This window comes from Pezoporus wallicus, unplaced genomic scaffold (assembly GCF_028554395.1).
Source record: "Pezoporus wallicus isolate ANWC-B61680 ecotype Strahan unplaced genomic scaffold, APGP_CSIRO_Pwel_v1 contig_8013, whole genome shotgun sequence".
Classification (NCBI taxonomy): Eukaryota; Metazoa; Chordata; class Aves; order Psittaciformes; family Psittacidae; genus Pezoporus; species Pezoporus wallicus.
In genome coordinates, this window is record NW_026636761.1 from 409,628 (window position 1) to 437,101 (window position 27,474).

General features: G+C 56.7%; 1 protein-coding gene and 1 long non-coding RNA gene across 3 annotated transcripts; one reads left to right on the forward strand and one right to left on the reverse strand.

Annotated features, from left to right (window-relative positions):
* The first annotated feature begins 3,733 nt into the window (after positions 1–3,733).
* PRRX2 (paired related homeobox 2) lies at positions 3,734–26,199 on the forward strand. Its single transcript, XM_057401506.1, has 4 exons — positions 3,734–4,033; positions 24,452–24,636; positions 24,748–24,926; positions 25,488–26,199. Exons 1-4 carry the CDS (start codon positions 3,790–3,792, stop codon positions 25,621–25,623), a joined length of 744 nt encoding a protein of 247 aa, XP_057257489.1. The 5' UTR covers positions 3,734–3,789; the 3' UTR covers positions 25,624–26,199.
* Positions 6,401–8,491, reverse strand: LOC130595104 (uncharacterized). 2 transcript variants are annotated; one of them, XR_008971227.1, is made up of 3 exons: positions 8,443–8,491; positions 6,913–6,974; positions 6,401–6,786 (listed from the first exon to the last, which is right to left on the reverse strand). It is a non-coding gene; the product is annotated as an uncharacterized LOC130595104 (long non-coding RNA). The 2 variants fall into 2 exon arrangements; XR_008971226.1 differs by lacking the exon at positions 8,443–8,491 and adding an exon at positions 7,186–7,262.
* Positions 26,200–27,474: the final 1,275 nt, after the last annotated feature.

Below are 27,474 nucleotides of genomic sequence, written 5' to 3' on the forward strand. Positions count from 1 at the left end.
TCCTGCTGGGAGCCACAGGCCCGGCTCGGGGCCCTTAGGGATGGGGCAGGATGGGGATCTCTGGCCCCCAGCCCTGCCAGGGCATGGCGCTGGGCACAGCTCCCATTGGAACAGATGGGGCAGGCAGCCCTGCTTTCCAGAGCCAGGTAGGGACTGATCCCCAGCCATTCGCTCCAAGAGCCAGTCACCAGGTCCTGGCCTGGTACCCCCAAGGCCCACTGTCTCCCATACTCCATACTATTTCCTCTACTCCAAACATCATTATGGTGGAGCAAAGAGCATCTCCGTTCCACCCCCTTCCACCCATGGAGGATATGAGTCAGACAGCCCAGTTTCTCCACAATATAATAACCAAAGGGCAACAGTTGGGGAATACGAAGAACGAGCGCATGGGTACTGAAGGGAGCAGCACCAGCCCAAGCAGTGCTCCAAGGATGCTGCCCCATCACACCCCAACTACCGCCGCATTTTGGGAGTGAGGAGGAGGTCTGGGGATGGCAGAGCGCATCCGGATCCATGGTGAGCACGGTGGAAGCTTGAGATGTTATCACAGCCTGAGAGAAATGTCAGGAAACCCCTAGGAGGGCACAGAGTGACATTCCCAAAATAGATCCCTTTTCTCCCTTAAAAGAGAGGAAGATGAAGGACTGACAAACAGAAACACATTCATCCCAAGGGCTGCAAACCTGGAAGGCTCTGGCCACATGAATCCCTGAGGAGCTTGGCACAGCCTTGCCAGCTCTGGTCCATCAGCCCATCAGCTCCAAAGCCGGACTCAGCAAAACCCAGGCACATGGCATCAAGCAAAACATCCCTGTTTGGCTTCACCTCCAAACCATCCCTGCTTTGCCCTTCCCAGCTCCAGGATCCAGTTTTAATCACCTTAAAGATACGGTTTTTACCCTAAAAAAAACACCCCAAAAAGAGCTTGCACAAGAGGGTGAGGAAACACCAGGAGGGGGGGGTTCAAACAACCGGGTCTCGCTTCGGATGCCTTGTGTGGCTGGGGGAGTTAAAAAGGAATGATGCTGAAAAGAAGAAGGGGGAGGGGGGGGGGGGGGGGGGGAAAGGGCAAATCCTGCAGCTAAAAAGGAAATTGCATTAATACAGATTGTTTTATTTAAAAAAAGCAAAGCCTGACCTCTACTTCAAAAAAGTCATTAGACATTCCCCTTCTGAAAGGCCGACAGGGGATATTACTGAAAGGCCAGTTAATTTCTCAATGACTTACTGTTCTTGCTCTGCTCATGGAAATGTGTAAAGAGTCGGAGGGTAATTTAAGGCACCCTGCAGAAAGGTGTGTAAATCTTTGCATGTCTAAAGAAACTTTACCAGACCGCGAGGATTGGGAAAAAAGGAACGTGCTTGCCCCTCTTTTCTTTTTCTTTTTTTTTTTAACTTTCCTTTGGAACTCGGATCCCCTTTGATCATAAAAAAGGTCATATTTCACCCAAAAAAATATCAGCAATCACAGGGCCCGAGGAAGTGCGAACCCAAGGGGGTTTCACCGACGATTATTCCCTCCATTTAATTATTTAATGCCATGAACCGAAGGAAAGCCGTCTCCCCTGGAAAAGCCAGACAGTTCAAGAATAAGGTCTGGCCCTGAACAAGGAGGAGGAAGAGGGTTATAAATGGGGCTGGGGCTGCTCCATCCACCCTCCTGCCCTCACCCCTTCATAGGCCAAGACCAGCCACCCCTTGCCCCCCCCCCCCCCCCCCAAATAATCACAGCAAGATGTTCCCAGCCTTGGGGTGAAGGGGAAATGCTGGGGAAGGAATGGGGGCTTCTCACTGCTCCAGGCCCCTGTTAATGCTGAGTGGCCAGTGGGTATCACCAATGGGTCACTGTCCTCCAAGGGGATGTCTCCATCCCCCAGGTTGGTCCATGAGGTGTTCCTGGACATGGCACCATCGCCATCCTGGGAAGGGTCTGTACCTGCAGCCATGGTGACGAAAAGTAGGATCAAGTGGGTACCTCGTGAAGGAAGGGTGGCATGAGGCTGTGCTGGGTCACCCAGGGTCTGGGGGTCCTGAGGGTAATGAAGGCATCTCCCACCCAAGAGCAGGGAGAACCAGGAGGGCTGATGGCCATATATCCAATCTATGCAATATAATATATGATACATGTCATCTATATCCTAATAAACCCATTGAGTGCATAACCACCGTGCACAGCATCACCCTGGCACCACCCACCACCGGGGACCCATCCAGCGGGGTGCTGGGCAGAAGTAAAACACCCGTCCATGGGGAGCAGCCCTAGGGACGCAGGAGCAGAACATGGTGTGACAACCAGCCCGTGATTTACACAGCCAAGGCGGCAGGACCAGACAGCGGAGCTGACTCCTAAAGTGCCACCAGGGCCAATAAATGGGGCCAATAGGGCCAATAAACGGACCCCAGAAAAGCAGGCGAGGGGAAGGGAGGTTGGGCTGGCTTGTTTGCACACTCGAGGAGCCCCCCGCGGAGTCGGAGAGAGCCAAAATCTGCCTTCAGCTACACCCTTTCCAAGCTGGAGAGCTCTGGGAAGCTGCTTCCCCGTCAGGAAGATCAGATTTGGCAGCACTGGCTGGCTTCAGAACCCGCACGCCTCCGACTTGAAGGGGAAGAGAGCGCAAGAAAAGCTTTCGACAAATGTTAAAATAACTCAGGCAGGGGTTTGCCTCCCTCGGCCGCGCTGGAGCGGGGATGATGTTTATGAGCTCAGAGCTGGGCTGCAGCGAGCGGCCCATCTCGCTCCGAGATGTGGGCTTGAACCCTGCGGGCGCGCAGCCCCGTCCAGATGTGCCTGCAGCGCCGGGCAGCAGAGCGCGGCTGGAGCCGGGGAGGGGGGAATCAGAACCGTTCACCTCTCATTTCTGCTCATGCCCCCAGCCCTCGCTGGACACCAGTAACAAGCCCCCCTCCCTCCCACCCTCTGCATGTATCTCTCTCTCTATATATATAAATATCATTTTTAAAGAGGAAAACTCCCTTTTCCCTCTCCCGGTGGCTGGTTTTCATTAGGGAGGTTTCTTTCTAACCCCAAGGGAAGCAGCCTATGAGTTTTTAACTGTGGTGCAGGACGTAATTATCTCATTAAGGCGAGAGAGCCAGGCTTTTCCCAGGAGAGGTGACCCTGCTCAGGGGTTGATGGCGACCGGTTAAGGGGGGGGGGGGTTGGAGGTGGAGGGGGACCGTGTCCCCCCGCTAACCTGTGGGTCACCTCTCCCTCCAGCCCCATTTGGGAATGGGTTTCCCCAGCTCCTCTCTCCCCCATCCCTCCTCAAGCAGCGCAGCCACTTACACTTGTTGATAGAAGCACTTAAAGCAGAACTTTGGGGGGGGGGGAAATGATGTGGATGGGGTAAGGGGGGGGGGAAGCGGGTCTCCCTCCCTGTGTCCCCCCCCTCCCCTTTCCTCGGCTTGGCTGCCGGCGGTGCTCGGCCCCTGGCAGGGGGCAGGTCGCCGTGCCGGGGCGGGGGGGGGGGGGCGAGGGGCCGCCCCGCTCTGCTCGGAGCAGGGGCGTTTGTTTGAACAGCTCCAGAGCAAAGAGCAGGGGAAGAAAGTTTGGGCTGGGAGCGTGGTTTTTTCCCCAGACGTCAGCACAAGGCGGAACAGGGGCTGGGGAGGGAGCCGGGCTCCCAGGGCAGCCGCGATTTATTTTTTTCCCCCCATTTTTAAAAGAAAAAAAATTTTTTTTCTTCCTTTTTTTTTTTTTTTGGGGGGGGGGGGGGGGGGGGGAGGGGAAGGGGGCCGGGAGCGGCCCGGCACCTCGGGGTGGGCTGCGGGCTGGGGGTGGGAGCCATGGACTCGGCGCCAGCCTTCGCCATGGACAAGCCGTTCGCCCCCAGCGCCGTGCGCGGCCCGGAGCCGCCCGAAAACGCTCAAAGCCGGAAAAACTTCAGCGTGAGCCATCTCCTCGACCTGGAGGAGGTAGCGGCCGGTATGAACGGGACCCCTCCGGCCGGTCCCCCGCCCGCCGGTGGCGGTAAGGCCGTGCCGGAGCCGTCGGGAGGCAGCAGCGGCAGCGAGGCAGCGCCCCAGGACGGTGAGTGCCGGCGCCCCGGGATGGGCCCCCCCACTCCCGGGTTGGGGCAGCTTTAGGGATGGGGTGTCCCCGCCGTCGGCCCGCGGATAAAAGGGGTCGGTTTCCCCCCGCGGCGGGGTTGGGGGCACCGGGTGGGGAAGAGGGGTGACCAGCGTCGGGGCGAGGTGTGGGGATGACGACACCGCGACGGCTGGGCCAGAGGGACCCCGCGCCGGGGGACGGGGACATCGCACTGGGAGACAGGGATCCCGAACCGCGGAGCGGGACCCTGCACCGGCCGCCTCCCCGCTAGCGCCGGAGATGCCGGGTACGGGCCGGTCCCGGGCGGCCGGTGCCTCCCGGGGCTGCGCGGCCTGCGGGGTCCCCCCTTTCTCCGGGGTTCCTCGCCTCGGTTTCCAGGCCTGGGGAGCGAAGGCTGCCCGGTTGGGCCACGGGAACCGGGACGCAGAGAGCCCGCTCCCGGTGGCCGCCGCAGAGCGGCTCCCATCTGGTAGCAAAGGCAGCAACGGGCCGACGGGGACGGAACTGTGATGGGAAAGGGGATGGGGATCGACCCGGGATCCGGCTTCGTGGCGCTCGGTCCTGGCAAGAGGCACGTTTTTAACGGGAGAGCCCTCCTGCCCGCATCCCTGCGCGCCGCTCCGCCGGCCCCGGCGCATCCCTCCCTGCTCCGGTGCCCGGGGCTGCTGCGAGGAGGATTCGCCTCGTCCCTGCGGCAAAGCAGGGAAAGGAGAAGGCGAGCGGAGGCAGAGCGTGGGGTGGAGGTGCCCACCCCGAGGGCACCGTTGGGTGACATCCCCCAAACCTGCCTCCCGGCTGGGTTTTGGTACCCCAAAGCTTGTTTTCTGCAGCCCCTTGAAGCACAGCTCGGTCAGGCTGCACAGTCTACCCGGGAATCAGTGCTGCCCAGACCTGCGGTGAGGGGCTCCCAGTTGGAACCCCACGTGCACAGGGTGCTCCCTCTGTCCCTTCCCGTGACACACAGATCTAAAGCGTCTTTCTTGCACCCACTGTACAACCTCTGCACAACCACTTTCCTGCACCGAGAAAACTCCTGAGCCCCAACCTGCCCCTGCTTGGGATGCTGAGGGCTGAGCGAGGCTGGGTGTTGCGTTCGGGATGGTAGCTGGTATTTTGGGCGTTATTTTCCATCCTCCCTCCTCTTCTCATGAATTCTGTTTGTACTTCTCATACTGCCTTTGGGACTGCGGGGAGGTTTTCACCCGCCGATGGGACCATACGGGGGACAGTCTGTTGTGTGGGATCAGTGCAGCTTTTGGAAACGCAGCCCAGCCCGACACAACCAGCTCAGCTCACAAGGGTGTTTTGCAAAGCGGCAGAGAAACTGCCACCCTGCAGAGCTCCTCCCGCACCCCAGAGAGGCTCAGTGGGTACCAGGGATGATAAATACCAGAGAGGAGAGGCAAGGGGGATGTCTGATCCCCCAAGCCCTTTTTTCATCCCAAAAGCTCATTCCACCTCGGGCAGAGGCCCTATGGGGTTTGTCTAGTTGATCCCAGCACTGCTGGACCATGGGGGATATTTCCCATTGGCACCTGTTTCGACGAGGTTGCAGGGATGAAGACACCATCAGCATGTGGGATGCTCCAACAACCTGTCCAGGAGTGGAAGCATTTCTCCCTCTGATCCCACCTGGAATGAGAAATACCCGAGGGCTGAGAGCAGCAGGCAAGAAGAGAACAAGGAAACAAGAAAACCCACGTGCATGCACACATTGACTTGTGAGACCCGTTACCCACTGCCACGGGCTTAATTGGGGTGCAGTTTCCTAAATTGAAATGGGAAGACTCCAAATACCAAGCAAATGCCCTGTCTGTGAGTATCAGCCTTTCGCTACACATCTGCGATGCTTTCGGCATCAGCGTGATGACAGCAGAGGAACTTTTACTGGAAATGTTATCTTTTATTGGCATCCTAAAGTAAAACAGCCTCTCAGCGTTTTCTCTCATCCTCCTCTACCATTGTGGGCTTTTCCTGCCAGATGCAAGTTCGGAGCCCCGCAGGTCGGTGGCAGGGGGTTTATTACCAATGCAAACGGACCCTGGTACCCGAGTGTGTCTCTGCAGGATGTGGCTCTGCTGTTATCAGGGTCATCGCACCGCTGGATTGGAGGAAGAGCAGCCCCGAAGCTGCCGGCACGCCCTGCATCAGGCAAGGCTCGCTGTGACCCAGGGGCACAGGGATGCTTTAGGCTGTGCCCAGCAGACTGCGACCTCCACAAACCCCTCTCTCTTTCCCCAGGCAGCTGCAGCAGGAGGAGGCTTCTGTTCCCAAAGCTGGCAGAGCCAGAGAAGCTTGGGGCAGGGGGTTATTCTTTGCATCCCTATCCCAGAGCCCTGCTTTCTATCTCCATCTCCCCATCTCTCTTCGCAAGGCTGGCACATCCCTTCCCACTGGCACTGAGGACCAGAGCCGTTCCCATCTCCTTCTCCATCCAAGGGAGCTGCTCAGTCCTTGCCTCGGCCCCATCCCCAGCCTGGCCCTGAGGGCACCCGGCACATCCCGATGTGAGGATACAAATACCCATGCAACACGTTGCTCTCGTGAGACCCAGAAATTAAGAGACAGAAATCACACCAGTGAGGCAAGAGCGTGGAAATGCCAACAGGGGGGCAAAGGCTCGTCCCCACGCTCATCTTCATCCTGCCCTGGAGCGGTGCAGCAGCCTCCCATTGAAAACCTTCGGCACAACTTCTGAGGTCTTGAAAGCTTGTTCACCTCCTTTCATTAGACTAACAAATAATGTGTAACGCGAAACATCTGTTAACAACAGCCCTTAATGTTCTCAAGATGATAAAGCAGGAGGGTAATTTTAGCCAGCAGGCCTTGACTGATGGCTTTTCAAACAATGAACTTACTTTTGGTGCCGCCTGGGGATGGGAGAGGGAGCCGGGCGCTGGCTCCGGCAACAGCTTCGGGGCTGTAAAGTCAGAAAGAGCCACTTTTGTCACAGCTGGGCTCAGAGGAAGGGCTGCAGACCTTCCAAAGGGATCCTCCGGCATGGGGCAGGCAGGCATTGCCCTTGCCCGTTCGGTGGGAGCAGGCAGTGGCATGGGGACATGTGGTGGCCCCTGGACATCCCATTTGCAGAGCTCTTCAAATTGAAAGGGCTCTTGGGGCCCTTTCCTCACCCCCAGGGCAGCCGGGACCCTCCGACCTGTGCTGAGGCTGAGCAGAGCAGTGATGAAGTGATAGGAGAGCTGCACCCAGCGGGCAGAGGGGATTAAGATGGTGTTACAGCAAATTGGTTTTAATGACATAAATGAGGGCAGTTGGAAAGGGAGAAGGGAGGGGCAGGGACCTGGTAACAGAGTGGAAAAGAGGAAGGGACTTGCTTTTGGCGTCAAGCAGCGTCTGATTGCCCCAAACAGTCCTGAGCTGCTCCCAGGGCTCAGGAACCTTCCCCAAGGCAGCGGCATCCCAGTCAATGCCCCCATGGTGGCCCAGGGGCTGTGCTGGTCCCAGGGCTCACAGGACACAATTCATCTGCGGCTCTCTGCCTTCCCGAATGCCACTCATCCCTCTGAGACAAGGGGCACAGCTCAGGGATGCCTTGGCCCCTTCGGCTGCATGGGCAGGAGGCAGCCCTGTAGCACCACAACTGCTGAAACAGGGCCGGGACGTGCCCATAGGGATCTGCCTTCCCTGGGACATCCGTGCACGTACATGGTTTGGCTGCAATTAAACCCGATGTCATTAATCCGTGGCCAACCCCCTGTGCTTGCCTCAGGGTAATACAGACCCTTGGAACCAGCAAGGCTGAGGCCCCCCTGCCCTGTAACTCCAGACCCATCAGACCCCTCTCTCCCACAGCCCCAAAAGTGCTGGAACCCCCCCAAGTCCTTTTGCTGGGAGGCTTTCCATGGTTTGTGGATGATAGCTCAGGGGGGGGACAGGGATGTTGGGACCCCAAATCACCTCCTGTGGTAGGGAAGTCTCTTTGAGAAGTGTCTGATGGACACGGCTGCAGCTGTCCAAGGAGAGGCTCTCGCACTTTTGTCCCCCAAAGAAGGGGACAGGAGGGGTCCCTGCTGCTCAGGGGGCCACCGTGACCTGCTTGCCCTGGCTGAGGGATGAGGTTGGGATGCAGAGTGGGACACGACCCGCTGGTGCTCAGCAAGGCTGGGGTGCAGGTCTTACAGCACCCATGGCCCCTTGCCACATCCCCAAAACAGGCGTCCCTGTCCCTGTCATCCTCCCAGGCTGTCAGGGCCCTTGTTGGGGACAGTCCCTGTGTGGCAGAGCTGGGAGGTGGCATCTGAAGCAAGGGGGAAGCAAACCATGTCAGTCCTTGTAAGGCCAGCATGGATGGCACCGGGATGAGAGCCACCTTGCACAGCCATGACACTCAGTGACGAGACATCACCTTCACCATCCCCAGCACCTACCTGGGGACATCTCCTTGCCTGGAGGGCTTTGAGGGCTGCAGAGCCCAAGACAAGGGGTTTATTTCCATAGAAGGACGATGCTCACGGGGCTGCTGGAGCAGGATGGTCTCCAGGAGAGAGAACAGCACCGCTGGACCTTGTGCCCAAGACCAGCACTTGCCCAGTGCCTGACACTGGCAGGTCCCCAGCGCAGCATCCATCAGCAGGGATTGAGTAAACGCCAATTAATCCGGGCGGGAGCGCTCCGCCCCGGCCCGCCTCCCACCCTCACATTTGTTTGCGCTTAGTGCGAGGCTGGCGACAGGCGAGGGATGGATGAGGAGCCTGACGTGTCCCGGCTCGCTCAGACGGTTTCCAGCCGCTCGCAGGGAGCCCAGTGTATCCCAGTCAGGAGAAAACGGGGATATGGGGACAGAACCGCCCCCCTCCACCTCTCTAGGCTGCTGCAGGGAGCAAGGGACAGCCCCAACCTGCAGCATGATCCCTGCAGCCAGGCTGTCTGCTTCCTTACTGGGGACACCCCCTCCTATGGCTCTTGCCCTGGGACACTGGTCCCATGTCCCATGGATGAGGGGAAACTGATTCCGCAGGTGTCACCCATCCAAAAACCATGACAGGGAGGACGTTTGGGAGTGATGCTTTTCCCATAGCGCAGGCAGGACAAGAGGATGGGTCAGGTCACAGCCCTGCCAAAAGCAGATGGAGCAGCACAAAAAGCCCTGCCAGGCACAGGCAGGGAAGCTCAGGTCTCCTGAGGCTTCTGCCATGGGGCACATCCTGATACCACTGCTCTGTGCTTCCCTGTGCCTTCCAGCCCCAAAGGGTGACAGCAGCTCACCATCCCGCTCCTCTGCATGATGACACCCGCTCCCCATCCCATTTCTCCTGCAGCGACACCCGTGCAGCATCCCGCTCCTCCCCATGCACTAGGAGGATGTTCTGCCCCTGGGATGCAGCCGGGCTCTTACTGGTGGCATCTGGGCTCCAATTTTGGGGAGATTTGTCCCCATATGGGGTGAACACCCCCACCCGGGCTCCAGGCTCCCCCCACGGCAGCCTGGGGAGGGCTTTGGGTTGGAGCTGGAGCTTGTGCAGCCCCGGGAAGCAGCGCTGTTAGCGCAGAGCCCTCCCCAGGGGCGCAGGGAAACACATACCAGCACGTCCTGTGCAGCGTGCGCAGGGCTCTGCGGGGTCCCCACACGTGCTTGATCTGTGCTGGGAGCTGCTGCCAAGGGGTGAAGAGAATGAAAACCCCAAACCAGGGCCTGGGGAGATGGGACCCTGAGAGCCGGAGCAGCCTTGGCTGGGACAGAAGGGCAGGAAAACCACTTTTCCCCCCACTTCCCGTTGCTGGGATTTTCCTCCCCTCAGCACACCCAGTGAGCTGGGTTTTGGTAGGCGTTGCTGCGGGGAACGCTCATTCCCACCCCTGTTTCCAGCAGGGAAAGGTGCAGGAACATGGAGCAGAGTCTCAAGAGCCGCTGCTCAGCATGGTCTGAAGGGGACAGCGCAGGGGTCCCACCTGCAGTGGGGACACAGAGGTTTGCCCCACTCCCTTGTGAGCCCCAGCAGCACCCACTGATGTGTTCTAAGCCCCAGCAGCGCCTCAAATACCCCATGGCACAGCCATTGCCCAGCCCAATAGGGTGCCAGGGCATGGGGACACCTTGCTGTCCCCCCTGGGCTGTTATGTCTAGCTCGACCAGGAACAGCTCAGTGCAAGACTATTTCCCCTCTCCTTTTGGGCTGTTATTTCAGGGAACGGGGCTGATTCACAGGAAAAATATGAAATTTCGACTCCGTGCAGCCAAGATGGGGCCAATTTCAACGAATCAGCATTTTAAGAGAGCCTGGGCGTGTGTCTGTAGCTGGGAGGCTGATGAAATGATTTGGGGCTTTGAGGCTGTCTCATTAGAAACCCTCCTCTCTCCCAGGGAGCGGGATCACCTCTTCTCCCAGGGCTGATTTCCTCCGGCCCCAGGGAATTATCCCCCTCGAGCTGTAAAATCACTGAGCAGGAGGGATGAGGTTTGAAGCAGGATGGGACCTGGGTGCTTTGGGGATGGCAGAGCCTCGGGATCCCCAGGCTGGCAGCTTGTCCCCTCCCTGCCACTGGAAGGAGGTACCCTCCCAGGATGGGATCCCTGAACCATGGAGCAGGCTCAGAGCATCCTTTAAGATGCTGGGCAGTGGGTTGTGGCTGGGACTAGGCAAGGATTTAGACCAGGATTAATGCAGTTCTGTTCTTTATTCCTGGCTGGAAAAGGCAATGGGAAGAGGGTGAAAGCCTGATGGGCAGAGGCAGTTATCCCCTGCCTGGTCCTGGTGCCTGCAGAGGACCAGTGATGCTCAGCCGGGTCAGGGAGGATGGGGAAAGCAAGCCCTCTTTGGGTTGGGCTGATCTGGGGTTTCGAGGTGTTTTTCTCATGCAGAACTGGGCTGGTTTTCACTGGATGCCCCCGGATTTCTGGGAATTAAAAGAAAAACCCCACCCTCACCCTTGAGGCATTCCCAGCGTTCGTGTTCGCCCAAGGGACACGTGCCTGTGGGGAATGTTTTCCAGCCTTCCCATAGCGTAATGAAATGGCTCCATCCATACTCAGCATCCCTCGCTGGATGTGTGCTTCCCTTGGGAAAACCATCCGCAGCACTGGGATCTGCTGGGAACATCTCTGGGGGCATGGGGGGATCTGGTTCCAGCCCCTTACCATGGGCATCCCGTGGTGGCAGCTCTGGCTGCACAGCCCCTAGCAAGGAGTTGTGGGGTAAAAGGGATACTGATGTTGGATGAGTCGGGGGGAAATCATCCCAGCTTGGTGGGGAGTGACACCTCTTTGGGGATATAAGGGGGACAGATGGAGTCCCCTTTGTCACCCCCATTCCCTGCAGCTCTGCTGGGACTGCCCCATCCAGGGTGCAAAGGGCAGTTGGGGGGGGGGGGGGGTGTTAATTGAGCAGGAGGTGTAATGAGGCCATAGAGCTGCTCCTTCACCCCGGGGCTGGAGGGAGAACAGTGCAAAGCAGGGCTTGGTGGGGGGGAAGCTCAGGTCCCGGGGGGCAACTCAGGTCCCAAGGGGTTGTGGGTCAGGCAGGGAGCCTTCAGAGAGCAGCAGCGCCAGCCGCCGGCCCCCTCCCCTTCCCTCCTCATCCCCCTTTGGAGCGCATATAATAAAGCAGCTTTTCAGCTGCGGCTGCAGTGATAGATCAGGAAGAATTGTATGAGTCTATTAAAGTCTGTGTGTCTCTGAATGGAGACTGTGGCTAAGCCAGGCGCCAGGCTCGCGCATTGAACCAGATGTGGAGAGGCGCCATCCTTTCCAGCCACTGAATCCGAGAGGCTGCAGGCTTCACACGCAAGGAAACTGGAGTGCACATGGCAGGGGAGCCGGGGGAGCAGCGGGGAGCACATGGCAGCGCTGGCGGGAGCGGGGCAATGGGGAGGGGGCACAGCCCCGGCCCTCCTCACAGCGATGGGAACCGAGCTGCGGGGAGCAGCCCCGGTACAGGGCTGAGCTGAGGGGTTGGTGCAGCGGGACATTGGTGGGCTGCACGGCGAGGTGTTGGTGGGGAGGTCGGGATGCACCCCGAGCTGTACAGGGCTGTGCAGGGGGTGCACGGAGGTTGTATTGTACCCCGAGTCGTGCAGGGGTTCTGCGTTGTACCACAGCTCATGTAGCGTGTTGCTTGGATGGGGATTGCTTTGCGCCCCAAGTTGTAGAGGGCAATGCGATGTGTGTATGGGGGGGGTTATCTTGCACCCCAAGCTGTAGAGAGCATTGCAGAAGGACAGTGTGGCATTGTATGCGCAGTCATGCGGGGGAATTGTGTTATACCTCAGGTTGTGTTGCACCCTGAGCCATGCAGAGCATTGCAGGGTCTGGGGGCTGTTGCATTGCTGCTGGGGGGTGTTGGGGATAGCAGTAGCAGTGATGCTGCAGGGGTGATACAGGGGATCCAGCACATATCAAATACCCTGGTCCAGCAGCAGCAGAGTCAAGGAGGGCAGGACAATGGGCACCTATCTCCAAACCCACTGGTGCTGTGGTGCTGCTCCTGCCTCTCCTGATGTGGGTCCAGGAGACAGAAGGGAAAGGAAAGGACAAAAAAGGAAGGAGGACAGAAGGATGCCATGGATGGCAGCTCCGGGTGGTGGTTGCTGCATGAACTGGGACCCCATGTCCCCAGCAAAGGTGTGAGGCAGAGTCCATCCATGCAGTGCTCTTGAGGGGGCACGGGGGATGTGGGGACGGCCACTGGCGCGGTGCTGCTCGGGGCTATGCTGGGCTCGGGGCGGTGGCCACGCTCCTTCCTCACCGGTTTCACTTTCTCGGCCACATGGCTGTAATTTGGGGTTGTAAATACCTCAGGGGAGTTTCTAAATGAAAAAAAAAAATCACTGTTTTCGTTTAAATTAAAAGACACTGAAACATTTCTATTACTATTAGAGGTTTATAAAACCTAAAACAAATGTCGGAACTAAACTACCAGGCATCGTCCACTCTGCGAAGCCCTTTGGATGCTCAGCACAACCCGTTACCCATCGGGGTTAAGTTTTAATGGGATTTGCATGGAAGTGCCCTGACCCACAGCCTAGGACCCCAGCCACTGGTGCCAGCATGTCCCCAGCTTTGCTCCTGTCTGGGTTTGGGGCCTTGGTTAGTTGGGTGCTGGGGTCAGTGTGGCAACATGGTGCTTGGGCTCCCTGGGAACCTGGAGGGGATGAAGGCTTGAGGTGATGAGGATGAAGGTCTCAGCTCTATTGGGCTTTGCAGAATGGGACCCAAGCAGCTGCGCCCACCCTGGCATCACCAAGGTGTCCCCTGGTGTCCTCGCCATGGCTGGCATCTGTCCCCAGCAACCTGCCTGACACTCTATCCCTAATGTCCCCTGCCATCCCCACCATCCCTGCCACTCATGCTCTGCTTTAACCTGGAAACAGTTAACCAGGCTGGGTTTAACAGAAAAGGGGGGGGGGAAGGTACGAGCCAATTATTAAAATGAATGTTTTACAATAAATTTGGCGAGAGGCCACCGACCTCAAATGAGAACCAGACCGGAGGACAGCGATGCTGCGCGCTGGCGAGGCTTTCTGGGACGTCTGTGCATGCAGGCGCCCACGAGGGTCCTCCTTGGAGCCGTGGTGGGATGGGGTCCTGGATGGGGGCTTGTGTCCATCCCATGTCCTGCCCAAACGTGGCAGTGTCCCTGGTCCAGGGATGTTCTCATAGGAGGTGCTGGTACTCGCTGATAAAATGGGTGCATCTTGGCCTGGGTGTGGAAATCACCCAACTGGCCTCAAAAAAAGAGAGGGGAGTTGGGTTGGTAGCAGGAGGGGATGCCATGGGGATTCCCACTGCTCCCCTTGATCCCTTCCCATCCCGCTTGGCAATGACCCTGATGTGGTGGGGCCTGTGCTTTAACCTGGTGGGCTGGTGTTTGGTTTCAGTGCCTGATGCCAATGGGGCTGGTTTACTGTGGGCTTTTACTTTTTCAGTTTCAAGAAACCACCTTTATTCTGTTGGTCTGGGGGACAGGAAGGCTGGGATCACGGTGCCAGGGGTCCCTGGCTGGAAGCCTCAGATTCCTGCTCTGCAGCTCTGCCTGATGAGTTTCATAGGTTAAACACCATGCAAAAGTCTGAGACACAAACCATCCCATCCCCTTCCCATCCTATGGTGAAACCCACATTGCATTAAAGCTGAGGTTTTGGTGGAGCTTTGCAATCACAGGCGGGTGCTGCTCTCAGGGCCGGCTCTTGCACAAGTCTCATTAGTGTTAATTAATTACACATACCCTGTGTAAGCTGTCATGTCAGGCAGCCGTGTGCGAGCGATGTTGGCACCTCTGTGGCTGCATCATGGATGCATCAAGCAGTGCCTACAAGGTTCGCAGGATGGGGAGAGAAGCATTTGCCATGCTCAGCCCTGATACAGGACAGTGGGGTCTGCGTCCTGGCATCATCCAGCCAGGCACCATCCATTCCAGCACCCTACTTGCTGTGTGGAGCCAACACTGTCCCCTCTGCCTGTACCCGCTCTCTGTGGTACCCAGAGCTGACCCCAAATCCAGCATTTGAGCAGTGGATCCCGGGCTGGCCGTTTCCCTGTGCTGCGGAAGCCCCTTCACACATCTGTTAACCATCACCAGCGCTGCCACTCTCCACACTCAGCTATTTTAATGCACGGCATAACCGGTGCTGGCAGAGCTGGGAGGCTGTATCCTCGCTGGGTACAACGGGAGCTTCATCCCTGGGGGCACCCGGGGTGCTGCAGCCGTGCGAGGCGCAGGACAGCCCAAGCGCTGGTCTCGTTCCACCCCTGCCAGGTCTCCTGGCTGGAAGATGAAAGCAAACCCCCTGTGAATGCCTCCTTGCTGTGGAGGCTCCCGGCCGCCGGCGGCTGGGGCAGAGCCAGTGCCTTTTGTTGGTCCCCAGGCCTCCACCGCGGGGCTGGCGGATTCCAGGGAGAGCAGAACCGACATTCCTGTTTCCCCGCTGGTCCGTTCAAACCCACTGCGATGCCTCTGCCCCAGGCTTGGCTGCGCTGTGAGGGCTTCAGCTCGCCTGGCTAAGCAGCTCCCGACATCCCGGCCCCACCGCCACGAGCATCGCTTTGGTCTGACACGGCCTCTCTGAGCATCCCTGGGCTAAGCCGGGAGCTGCGGCCCAACACGCACCACATCCTTATGTCTATTCTCCATATCCATGTCTATCCTCCGTATTCCGTATGTTTATCCTCCATATTCCATATGTCTATTCTCCGCATCTATATGTCTATCCTCCATATCCACATCTCTGTCCTCCATATCCATGCTTATCCTGTCCCTCTTTGGCATTTGCAGGGGACATCCCAGGCTGGCACCATTGCGGATGAGTTTTTGGAGGCTCTGTGTGACCCCAGCCCCATTTAGGCAAAAGGGGGACCCCAGAGGGAAGTGAATGCCCTTGAGCTGCCTGTTCAAGGGAAGATGCCAGACTTTGGCCAGACCCCAACCCCACAAAGCCAACCGGGGTGCTCAGCCGTGCCACCATCCCCAGCAGACTCATGCAGACAACAGACCATTCCTGGAAGGCTTTTCTCCTCGCCCTGCCATCCCTCTGGGGGGAAATCAGGGTATCCAGTGGCGACCAGCATCCCAGTGTGTGCCCCACTCGGCTCCTCTGCGTCTCCATCCCCGCAGAGACCTGACACAATGGAGGCGGCGGCGGTGGTGCTGGAGCCGGGACAGCCCATTGTGTCAGGCTGCGGTCGCAGCCTCCTTGGAGTGCATGGGATGCTCTTGGCAGCTCCTGAAAGCCCCTTTCTCCAGGCTGGGGTCACCCGATGCACGGGCACGGCCTGGGAGGGAATTTTTCACTCACACATCACCGAGCCCAAGGGATGCGCTCAGCACCCCGGGTCCTGGGCTGGATGCCCTGGGCCGGTGCCACCCGTCAGCGGGTGCAGCCAGGCAGTCTGAGCCTTGCGGCCCTGCACAATGGCTCCAGCCCCGGCTCCTGGGGTGCACAGGAGCCGGGAAGCTGGGAAAGCACAGCAAGAGGCTCCGCTGAGCCCCGTACCGGGTGCCAGCACCGCTGCGCAGCGTTAAAGGCTGTTTGTGGAGCAGTTGTTTCAGGCGATGCTGATGATGCCAGGCACAGGTCTGGATCCCCCCACTGGGTCAGGGCTGGGGACAGGATGCTGGGGTGCATCCCGGAGCTGGTGAGCCCAGCAGCAGGATCTGCCCGTGTCCCATTCTCCAAAGGTCTATCCACAGGCAGGCAGTTCCCACCCAGATAAAAGGTGGGTGATGGCACCGTCTCCCCCAGTCCTCTGGGAGGGCAGAGGGGAAATTCTGGAGCATCCTGGCCAAAGATGTTCCCCAGCCCCTTCCCGAGGCCTGACAGCATCCCATCAACCCTGCCTCCTCCTTCAGGGAATGTGGCTGCAATTAATTCATTGAACGCTTCCGCTGACGCAGGGGCTGGACGTGCCAAAACACTGTTCCCAGGGCCTGGCCTCAGCACTGTGCTGGGCTGAGCACGAGCCTCCAGACAGGGCAGGAGCCTCTGGCCTGGTAGGAAGGGCTATGAAGTGTTTGGGGAGTGATGTCAAAGCCTTGGGGCTTTACCTGTGGCTGCAGCCCCTTTGGTTTCACCAGCTTTCAACCTACAGAGCATCCTCTCTAAATCACAGCACACGACTCAGCCAGCCCGGTCCTTGCCTGGCTTCTCCAGCATCTTGTTCCCTTCTCTTCATTCCCTTCTTCCTTCATCCCCTCTCTTCTTCCTCTCCTCACCGTGACATCCTGACCTTGTTCCTTTTGTGCGCTTGGGTTTTGCAGCTTATAAATCACTGCTGCCCTTGCTGGAGAGCCGGCTCTGAATCCACTCGCAGCTCTCACCAGTGAATTTGGTGGCTGCTGCTGGGCTGGGACCACTCTGAGAGAAGCAGCATCTCATGACATAGGGCCCCTCCTCCCCAGTTTCCTTCTGGTGCCAAAACCCAGTGAAACATCATGTTCCCACACATTTGCTGCACTAAAGATAGGGATGAGGTGAAAAAATGCTTCAGTGCCACCATTGGGTTGCATACACAGCTCAGATACATCCCTGCTGGGATGCAGGGATGCTGCTGGCTCAGCCAGCTCTCCAGAACCTTTCAGGCTTTCAGTTGGATGTGCCGTGATGGGTGCTCAGACATCACACACTATCCCTGGCACCGCTGACGGGCAGCAATTGCAGCTTCTGGAGATGCAAAGGGAAAAGCCTCCAGGGTTCAGGGATGCGGGGTGTGCACGGAGCACCCCGAGGCTCACAGCACCCTCAGGCAGTATCCTTATGGAAATGGGGTGTCCGCATGGCTGGGGGCAGCGAGCTGCGGTGCTGGGTGGCTTCTGGCTGGTGCGGCTGCAGCTCTATAACCATAAACCAGGCTGCTGCTGCCTGTCAGTGAGCGCAGGATAAAGCCCTCCCGGGACAGCTTTGGCCTCTTTCTTGGTGCAGGCTTTCTCTGCTCCGTTTTAACAGAGCCGCTTTTCCCCCAGCAGAACTGGCAGCCTGTAAAACCGTGTCAGCGTTTCGGTTTTCTCACAATTAATGAGGTGAAACATCCTCGGAAACACCGCGCTCTGATGTTTCCCCGGTAGCTCAGCCTTGCCCCTCTCGTACATTTTTCATGCACGCCACTCGAGCTGAGAAAGTTTCCTTTGGACTCAGCACATTTGGACACCCCCCCCCCCCTCCGGCATTCCCGGGGTCTTTGCAAGGCCGGGGTTGGGCTGGAACAGGAGCTGGAAGCAGCAGTGGGTTGGGAAGGGGAGGTCAGACCCTGCTCCCATAGTGGGACAGCCCATAGAGGGGGTGGAACCCCCATTCCTCAGGGATCCCCTGTCTCCTGTGCCCACAGGTTGTTCCCAGATGGGTTTGGACCCTACAGCATCATGCTGAGCAAAGCCAGCACCGACACCCCGTGTGCAAGGTCTGGTGGCCCCACATGGCTTCTCCCCTGGGTAGTGGGGTGAAATCACCCAGAAAACAGAGCTACACCAATACAGCTTTGGCCCTGAGCTGTGTTGGTCCCATGCACCCAGGCTGGGTGCAGGGAAAGCACTGCAGTTGGGTGTCCCAGCGCACACGGAGCGCTGCTTCCCAGCTGCTTCTCACCCCTCTCTGGGCTTCCCAAGATGATCTGAGGGGATTAAGGACCTGTAGTACTGCAGGCAGTTCCCCCCATCACTCCTGCATCAAACCCCGTGCTGCCTGCACCCATGAGCCCCCAGCTCCCCTTTGGCCAGCAGAGCATCCCTCCCCGTTGCAGAGCCCCAGTGAGGGCAGGCAGAACCCCCCAGGGCTCCCAGGCTGTCCCCAACCACATCCCAAGGCAGCGCAGTGCTGCTGGGAAGGGGTTTCAGCTGCACTCGGCTTCCCATGCACCCCCGTGTCACCCCTCCGGGTTGGGTGTCTCTGCTGAGGGTTATGGGATAAAAGGAGCCTGAGGGGGGCAGACACCGCAGAGGGGCAATTCCCAGCCCTGAGCTCTTTGCCCCGGCTCCGCTCGCCACAATCCAAAGGGAAACGCTTCCTCCCTGTTGCATGATTTAGGGGAACAAGTTAAACAATTGCACATGAAGCTCTGGCGGACGTCATCGCCGGAGCTCTCCTCGCTTCCCCCCGAGTATGTGAAGGGATGAAGGGAGCCCACATGTTTACCGAGAGAGACCATGGGAGAAATGAAAGACATTGTTTTTCCAAAGGATTTCTTGGCTGTAAAAGGCCTCCACCACCCTGCGGCTTCCCTGATGAAGGCCCAGCGTTAATTTGTTAAATCCACATCAAGTGCCCGGAGAACCCGTTGTTTGTTTTTGCTAATTCAGCCGCCCGAGATCAAATTGGGGTTTTATTTGTTAAGGATAAACCTTAATTAATAAAAGCTATTTATTTGGTTAGAGCCGGCCGCAGCCTGAGGGTCAGATACGCCACGATCATTATTTCAAGTAAAACAAACCCAAAACGTCTCTCAACAGTTTGAAAAACGTAGGAACTTAGAGGGCTGAATTTATTTGTCTTAGGAAGAATTTACAGCTAATTCCCTCCAGGCTATTTCAACCCTTAAATTATACCCAAGAAGCAAAAAAAACAGGGGGGAGTGGGGGAAAAAAATGCCATTCCAAGAGGAGAAGGGAAGTAAATGGCACAGATTTGATCATTTGGCTGGGGGGAGGTGTGTGTGTGTGTGAAAAATTTAAAGCTTAAAAAGGTCTTTGGCAAACTGCTCACAAGTAAATGGAACGTGTGAAATAATTTAATGGCAGAAAACGGGTTGGGGCTCCGGGGTCTGCGGCGCAATGGAAAATGAAACACGTTGGAGGAGATGGAGGCTGGGTTTTTGGGCAGGAGGAGGTTGAACTGGCTGGCATGGTCCCTGAAAAAAGGGGGTATTTGTACCCCAAAGCTAAGTGGTGGTGCTGGGGACAGCACAACCCCTCCCAGGATGTGGTGGTGCGTTTGCAGCATCATTCAGGGGAGAGATACGCTTGTAATGGGACACGGGGACCGTCCTGATGCTGAGTGAACACAATGCCCTGGGATGAGCGTTTTGCAAAGGAACCCCACAAAGTACATGTCCAGAGGGGAGCGATAGGCTGGTGACGGAGCCCACCACCAGAAGCCATCCCAAGGGATGAGCTGCGCTGCCAGAGCATCCCTGGGAATGCTGCGGCTGGGGTTTAAGGGGTGGTTGGGTCTGGTTCACAGCTGCACGGAGGCCATTTATCGCTCGCTAATGGAGGTCGTAAGTCAAAGCCGAAGCCTCGGTGGAAACGTAGTGAAAATTAGCTCTTTACAGCACTCGGCGGCTGCTGCGCGGGGCCCCCCTTGGCAAGCCCAGCGCCCCGGCCCCGGCAGCTGGAACCGGGTGAGTCACCTATGGGAAACCAATGGAAGCACACAGGGAAAAGGCAGGAGTGGGACTGGTCAGTGCTCGGCTGAACCAGCACAACGCTGACTCAGCATTGCCTTCACTAATGGGGCAGGAGCCAGCTCCCCCGGCAGGGCAGCTCACCGTCACGGGCCAAGCTTGCCCGAGCCTTCTCCCACATGGAGAAGGTTTTGGGGTGACTCCCAGAACCCCATGGCATCCATAGGACTGACACAGCCCTCAGGCAGGCAGCGCTGAGGTTGGGTATTGCAGAGGGAAAGTTGGAGGTTACCCAGGCTGCACTGAGCACCCCAAAACTCATCCACAAAGGACTCGTGTCTTTTCTAATGCACTGAGGCAAATGAAGGCTTTTTTAGTGAAGCCCACGGGGCTTGTCTGCTCTGCACAAAGCCCTTCCTCCCCCGTGTCATCATCGGTTATTCGGTAACGTTATCCCCCTGTTTGCCCCCATCTCCTGCATTTTTTTTCCCCTTTTAGCGGAAATTGTAATCAGTGGAAGATAAATACAGCGAAGGCAAAGGTGGCTGCGGGGTGGCTCAGGAGTCTCCTCTGACCCTGGGGTTGGACAATCAAACTGATGCCTCCAGCCATGCCCCAAACGAACCCCCAAATTACAACTGATGAAGGCAAGGGCTTGGCTTTCTCTCTAACCTCCCCCAAGTGCTGTTTTGGGGTAAAAGACAGACATTGGGAAGCTGTTTTTAACTCTGTGCAATTACAAACTCTCATACCTGGAAGCCCATCGGGGTGGGAACCAGTTTCTGATTCCTCCATCGAGGTGTCAGTACGTCCGGTTAAATCCAGTTCCCATGGATGGGTGGCAGTGGGTCTGAGGGGATCCAACCCATCCTCTTCCCTGTTCCTTCTCTGATTCCACAGCTTAGCGATGCTCATTTTTGGAAGGCTGATTTGGGGTTATTAAAGCATCTCCGATAGAAGGGATCCAGCCCGACTTTGTACTCTATAAACCTGTCAGACACACGCCGCCAGCAATTAGGGCAGCATTTATCTGGTCCCACAAGCCTGCGATGCCTGAGCTAATGGGGAAAAGATGTTGATCCATTACCAAGGCTCATCCCTGAGAAGAGCAGAGGACCCAGGCAGGCACCTCAGACATGGAGCTGCCTCCCTGCAGTATGGAAATGAGGTGGAAAATAGGGGAGAAAATGAACATTGCAGAGAATTGAGCTGGAAAGAGAAGGTTTCTGAGGGGGAGATTGGGGAGCTCTGAGCTGAAACCAAGTTCATTGTGCTTTAGGGGAGGTGTGAGCTGGTGGGGAAGGGATTTGGGCCACCAGCATCCTCCTAGAAGCTCCCTAGGGCATCTCGCAGGGTTTTGTGGCACAGAAGAAGGTCCCTTCATTAAAACCAGTAATAGGGGTGAACAAAGCACCCCAACTCAGGCACAGCTCAGGGTTTGCAACTCTCCAGCTACCCCAGAACTGCCAGCACCCACACACAACCTGGTCCAACTTTGGTCTTAAATCTCCATCCCAGCAGCCTACCAGCTCCATATGGGAATCGCGCAACACTGCCCAGCTCCTGTGGCCATTTAGCTCTTTACTTCATAGGTTTGGAGAGATGGAAACCAGCCAGAAATGGGGCCAGATCCTATGGAGCTTGTCTGAGAATTAAGAAACCTTTCCTCTTCCTCCTTGCTGGCAGCCAAATTCGAGTAGGTGGGAGCAGCCATCACTTATGGAAGAGTCCTACAGCCAGATTTTAAATTGGGGTTGAAACCAAAGGGACTTATAAATGTTATTTATACATTTATTAGGGTTCTGTTGAAATCCCTGCCAGTTCAATGGGGGGGCAATGCCGTTGGCAACGGCACTTTTTGAACCGAGCCCCTGCCTATAATTGCCCCAGAACTCCTACAGGGTGGCCATAAACACACCAGGAAACATCTCTCACCCCGTTACATCCTGTAGCTCCTTCCCAGCTTGACGCTTCCCATTTTGGTCCTAGGCTCCTGGAAAACTCCGGGACAACCATGACTGAGCTTCGTGTATTTTAATCCAGCGGCTCGTTAGCTTGCTGAAGGAAAACAGGACCAAAAAAGGAGTTTAACTAAAAGGGGCAACTGGAAAGCAGAGACTGGCAGAACATTTGAAGCTGCAGGAACAAGGGCTGGAGGGAATCTAGAGAATTTCATTTGTGAGCAGCAGCAAAGGGCATCCTGCGGTTTCCTGGCAGGGAAAGGGTCTCAAACCCACAGGTATTTTGGGCACAGCACCATCCATCATGTCTTTGCCCAGCCCAAGAAGGACATGTCCCAGATACAAGAGCACGGGCTGTTTCCAGCCCAAGCGATGGTCAACCAAAGCCCAGGTACTCCTAGAACATAACAAAAGACCCACAGAAATGCTGATGGCTGCACCAAAGCCCTGGGAGGTGGACAGAGCTCCTTTTCCTCCCCTTCCGGACAGATGGGGAATAGGGCTGCTGGTGGTACCCAGCTCCCACCTCCGCATCCCTGCATCTCCTTCCAGCCCAATGCTTCACCCCTTAACAGGTCAGGGATGGAGGCACCCAGTGCTCCCAGGCCCTGGCACTGGTTCTCACTATAGCAAAGTGCCAGAGAAGCCATCTGCTCTTTCCAGGAGGCCACTGCCAGCAATGGAAATAAATTTAACTCTTCCTCCTCTGTTGCATCCCCTGGTGAGGCCTCCATTGGGCACCAGGATGTTGGTGATGGCATCAGACAGCAGCACCGCTTTCAGAGGACAACCTGCTAGCAGATGTTACAGTTCCTCTGATCCTCACGGCTCATCTCAGGATAGGACAGTCCTTGCAAGTGGTATATTCAGGCATGAAGGGACCTTAGGAACTCGATGGAGAACTTGTTGGTGAAGGTTTCATGTCTTGAATTATTCAGAATTAAGGTCCAAGTGGGTTTTCCGGCCTTAAAGGTCTTGGAATTCAGTTTCCTCCTGCTCACCATCTTGGTGATATCCTACAATCATAGAACCATAGATTAGTTCGGGTTGGAAAGGACCTTAAGATCATCCAGTTCCAGCCCCCCTGCCATGGGCAGGGACCCCTCACACTAAACCATGGCACCCAAGGCTCTGTCCAACCTGGCCTTGAACACTGCCAGGGATGGAGCATTCACAACCTCCCTGGGCAACCCATTCCAGTGCCTCACCACCCTAACAGGAAAGAATTTCTTCCTTATATCCAGTTTAAACTTCCCCTGTTTAAGTTTTAACCCGTTACCCCTTGTCCTGTCACTACAGTCCCTAATGAAGAGTCCCTCCCCAGCATCCCTATAGGCCCCCTTCAGATACTGGAAGGCTGCTATGAGGTCTCCACGCAGCCTTCTCTTCTCCAGGCTGAACAGCCCCAACTTTCTCAGCCTGTCTTCATATGGGAGGTGCTCCAGTCCCTGATCATCCTCGTGGCCTCCTCTGGACTTGTTCCAACAGTTCCATGTCCTTTTTGTGTTGAGGACACCAGAACTGCACACAATAAAGCAGGAGAGTTAACAAAATCTGCTGGAAGGGACATTACTTCCTTAAGAATAATATGAAAATGTTGGTCATCTACTTAATAAGTACCAAGATGGCTTATTAGCAAGTATTTATTTCTTGAGCATATTCAGGGAGCAGTAATTCCTGCCATCACGGCCTCTGCAATGATACAGAGCAGAAAACCCCAATATAACCCTGCTATGAATCAGAATGTCATAAAATTATTAACATTGCAAATAATTCCCAAATACTTTCCCAGCAGTAGGTACATATTGGATCCAGATGCTTTATTAGCAGAAAGAATAATTAAGTAGTACCTCCACGAGGAAGAGCAGCAGCGAGACGCGTTCCCTGCGCAGCCTTTGCAGGCAGCCGATTTGCTGTCTCACAAAGAGACTTCATAAACTTGCCTAAACCTGATGATATTAGTGACAAAGAGGAGATTAATCGCAGCCTGGCTGAAAGCCCAAGATCAATACTGAGAAACCAAACTACATCCTCAGCTTCGTGTTTCCATGAGCCAGCAAAGCCAGAAATAAACACTGCGGAGGCTGAGCTCCGCGAGGCGCAGTGGTGTTCCTGCCTAGCTCTGAAGACCAGGGCTGGGTGAACAGATGCTTGGCTGCAGTCCTGTGTCACCCTCGGGACAAGGCACAGCCAGGGCTGTGCTGGAGGTGGGAGCCAAGACCCACATCTCAGAGATGTTCCGGTGATGAATTTCAATCCCTGTCCATGAAAGCTTGCCCTAAACCCTTACAAGAGCCAAGCTTAAGACACCCTGTGGATGTTCTCATTATGGGAGGGGTTGTGAGATGCAGTCCCAGAGGTTTGGCTCAAGTGGTACCCCAGAATCCATTGAAACTGGAAGTCAAAATCAGGTCCAGGTGATCTTAGCCAGGTATAAAACCACCCCAGGTCTTCGCAAGCGTTGGGTTTAACCCCAAGCTCTAGCAGGTTCAGCAACAGGATTTGACTCTCATGGAGACCACAGGGTTGGTAGGCTGCTCCCTGCAGGGAGCACAGCTGGCACAGAGCAGGGCAGCTCAGACCCCCAAGTCTCCACGTGGAATCTCGCATGGGTCTGGCTCTCATGTGGCCTCTCTTGTGCTTTCCCCACAGGAGAAAGCCTGAGCCCGAGCCGCGGGGCAGCCAAGAGGAAGAAGAAGCAGAGGAGGAACCGCACCACCTTCAACAGCAGCCAGCTGCAGGCTCTGGAGAGGGTCTTCGAGAGGACGCACTACCCCGATGCCTTCGTGCGGGAGGAGCTGGCGAGAAGGGTCAACCTCAGTGAGGCGAGAGTCCAGGTGAGCACAGATCTCATTTCCTTCCGCACATGACCATGAGCGGTAGGACCAATGCCTGGGACATCCCTGCTTTGACCGGGTCTCCTCTGACCACCTTCCCCCTCCGCGCAGGTCTGGTTTCAGAACCGAAGGGCCAAGTTCCGCCGTAACGAGAGGGCGATGCTGGCCAACAGATCAGCGTCGCTCCTCAAATCCTACAGCCAAGAAGCAGCCATCGAGCAGCCCATGGCGCCACGGCCCACTGCACTGACCCCAGAGTATCTGTCCTGGACCAGCTCCTCTCCATACAGGTAGGTGCAGGCACTGAAGGGTCTGGGGAGGAGATGGCTATGGGATAGGCTGCCTAGGGACCACCCCACCACCATGGGAGCACAGCTCTGTGCTGCCACTGAGGGTGTAGGAGTTTTACGGGGCTAAAAGGAGCTCATCTGGTTTTGCTTTGGAAACCCATTTCAGCCTCATCCAAGCATCCCCTGCCCAGTGTAAGCAGGCTTCCCTGCCTCCATGCATTTTGAGGCTGGAATAGGGGCCCTAGTCCTCTCAAGGAATTCAACTTGGCCTCATGGTGACCCTTCCCATATCCCTGCACGGGTGGTGGTAAGGGTCCCTTCTGGTTCCCAGCTCTCCGCATCCAGCCATCCCATCCGAAAGCTCAAGGCAGGGCCTCCTGGTGCATAGTTTGAGGGGTTCCCACATGCATCCAGCCACATAAAAATGCTGCAGCCTTGACTGCTCTTGTGGGAGATGTCTAAGAGGGAACAGCCACTCTGGCCTGGGAAGCCAGCAGCACCGGCGGGGCATGCGGACTCCTCGCGGCCATGCCTCATTCCTCCCCTGCTCCCTCTCCGCAGCACTGTGCCCTCCTACAGCTCCAGCGGGACCGCGACACCCACCCAAGGGGTGAACATGGCCAACAGCATCGCCAGCCTGCGCCTCAAAGCCAAAGAGTTCAGCCTCCATCAGAACCAGGTGCCGACCGTGAACTGACCAGGGCAAAGCCCACCCCGTGGCCTCATCCAGGATACAGCGTGGAGCTCCTGTGCCGGTCCAGGACGAACCCAACCCACACGCCACTTGTCCAACGTCTCAGCACCTCTTCTCTCCTCTTCTCTTCCCTTTTGAAGGTAGAGTCAGTCCCAGGCCGAAGTGGCACATAATTATAGCCACATATGGAGCAAACTTGGTTAGAAACTTGCTTTCCGCACACCCTTATAATAAAGGCTATATATACACACACACATACCCCCCACGCGCTCTTCGAGGACAAACAGACTTGCCAAGGGAACAAGAATTTGCTTCCAAACATGGAAGGATCTTGGACTATTGGATTTGACCAATTTGGGTATCTTGCCCAGAGAGCCAAAGAGTTATTGGGTCTTGTCCTCCCGCAGGGACAGTGTGCAGTGGTGGGAGGATCATGAACCCCCCTTTCCGCCAGGCTGCGACTCGTGATGCTCAACCACACATGCCGAAGCTGACCCGCGCATTTGCCTCTTTGTGCTTGGGAAAGACTTTGGGGAAGCCAACAGCTCGTCCCTGCTGCAGCCAGCCCTTTGCATCGTGCTGCCTATATCGATGGCGTCAGGCTTTGCCCCTTCAAAGAGGGGTGTGAAGGACTCACTGGGTGCTGCGGGGAGCACTGCGGTCCCCATGCAGGCGGTGCTGCCCTCGGTGGGCTTGCCAGCAGTGCTGCAGAGCCCCAGGTCATTGAACCATCCCAGGGAAAAGAGAAAATTGGAAAAAGCTGTTGGGTTTCAGCTGAGTAGGCGGCTCCCGGCGCTCCGTGCCAACGGCAAAGCAGGCTTCGCCTTCCGGAGGCACAGCCTCGCACATGTGTGCGGGGGTCTGGGGCTGGCGACTCCATGGGGGTGAGCTCCTTTGGTTTTCCACAAAGGAAATGGTTTCCTCCTCATCCCACCCCGCTGCGCAGCATCATGAGGTTGCAAGCTGGGATGTGCAGGGGGATGGACACAGGGTGGGCAACCTTACCCCAGTCCTTCACCATCGGGACTGAGCTGCAGAGAGATGCACCCTTCACCTTCCCCTGTTGATACCACAGCAATGGGGGATGAGCCAGAGAGATGGAGGTTTTACCCTGTGGACAAAGCCCTCTAGGAAGCAGAGCACTCGTTCCTCACCCGCTGCAAGGAGCCATCAGCCAAGCACAGGAACACCACCAGCTCAGACGGGTGGGCCCGGATGGAGAAGGCACCAGCTCTCCTTGCCTAGAAGGTCTTAGTCCTGCTGGGGACTGTAGCAGTAGATCTGAGGATGAATACAGCAATTTCTAAGGTGCTTCCTCCAGATACACATCCTCTGGTGTGTGACACCAAGGCTGAAAGCATCCCAGCTATACATGGGCCCATGTGAATCCCTGCTGCTTCCAGAAGCATCCCCTCCCTGTCCCACTGGGGCTCTCACAGCAGCCACACATGGTACCCAACAGCTACACCCCAGGCAGGGGACTCACTCAGCACTCAGAGCTGGAGACCTGATGGGAGAACCAGGAGAGGAGCACATCTCCTCTGGCTGGGGGTGAACCAGCCCCTCCATCCTGCCCCCAGCCCCAGCTTTCTCTGACCAATGCAGCCCCCTGGCTGGGAGCAGTCACCTCCTCTCTTATCCATGGAGCAAAGTCACCCTGGTCCCCCCACTCCTATTTCCAGTGCTGGTGTCCCCCATTTGCCATACCAGAAGGGGAGCACACAGCTTCCCAGACCACAGCAAGACACCACACAGACCTGACAAAAGCCAAGGAGGCAAGACAGATCCACTGCAGATCGAGTTATTCACCATGAGAAACTCTGCTTGGGGCAGGAAGAGGGGTCCGGGCTGGGG

Coding starts and splice junctions, on each gene's coding strand:
- PRRX2 (XM_057401506.1), top strand. CDS start 3,790: ATGGACTCGGCGCCAGCCTTCGCCATGGACAAGCCGTTCGCCCCCAGC. Junction 4,034..24,451: donor CGAGGCAGCGCCCCAGGACG/GTGAGTGCCGGC, acceptor CTTTCCCCACAG/GAGAAAGCCTGAGCCCGAGC. Junction 24,637..24,747: donor TCAGTGAGGCGAGAGTCCAG/GTGAGCACAGAT, acceptor CCCTCCGCGCAG/GTCTGGTTTCAGAACCGAAG.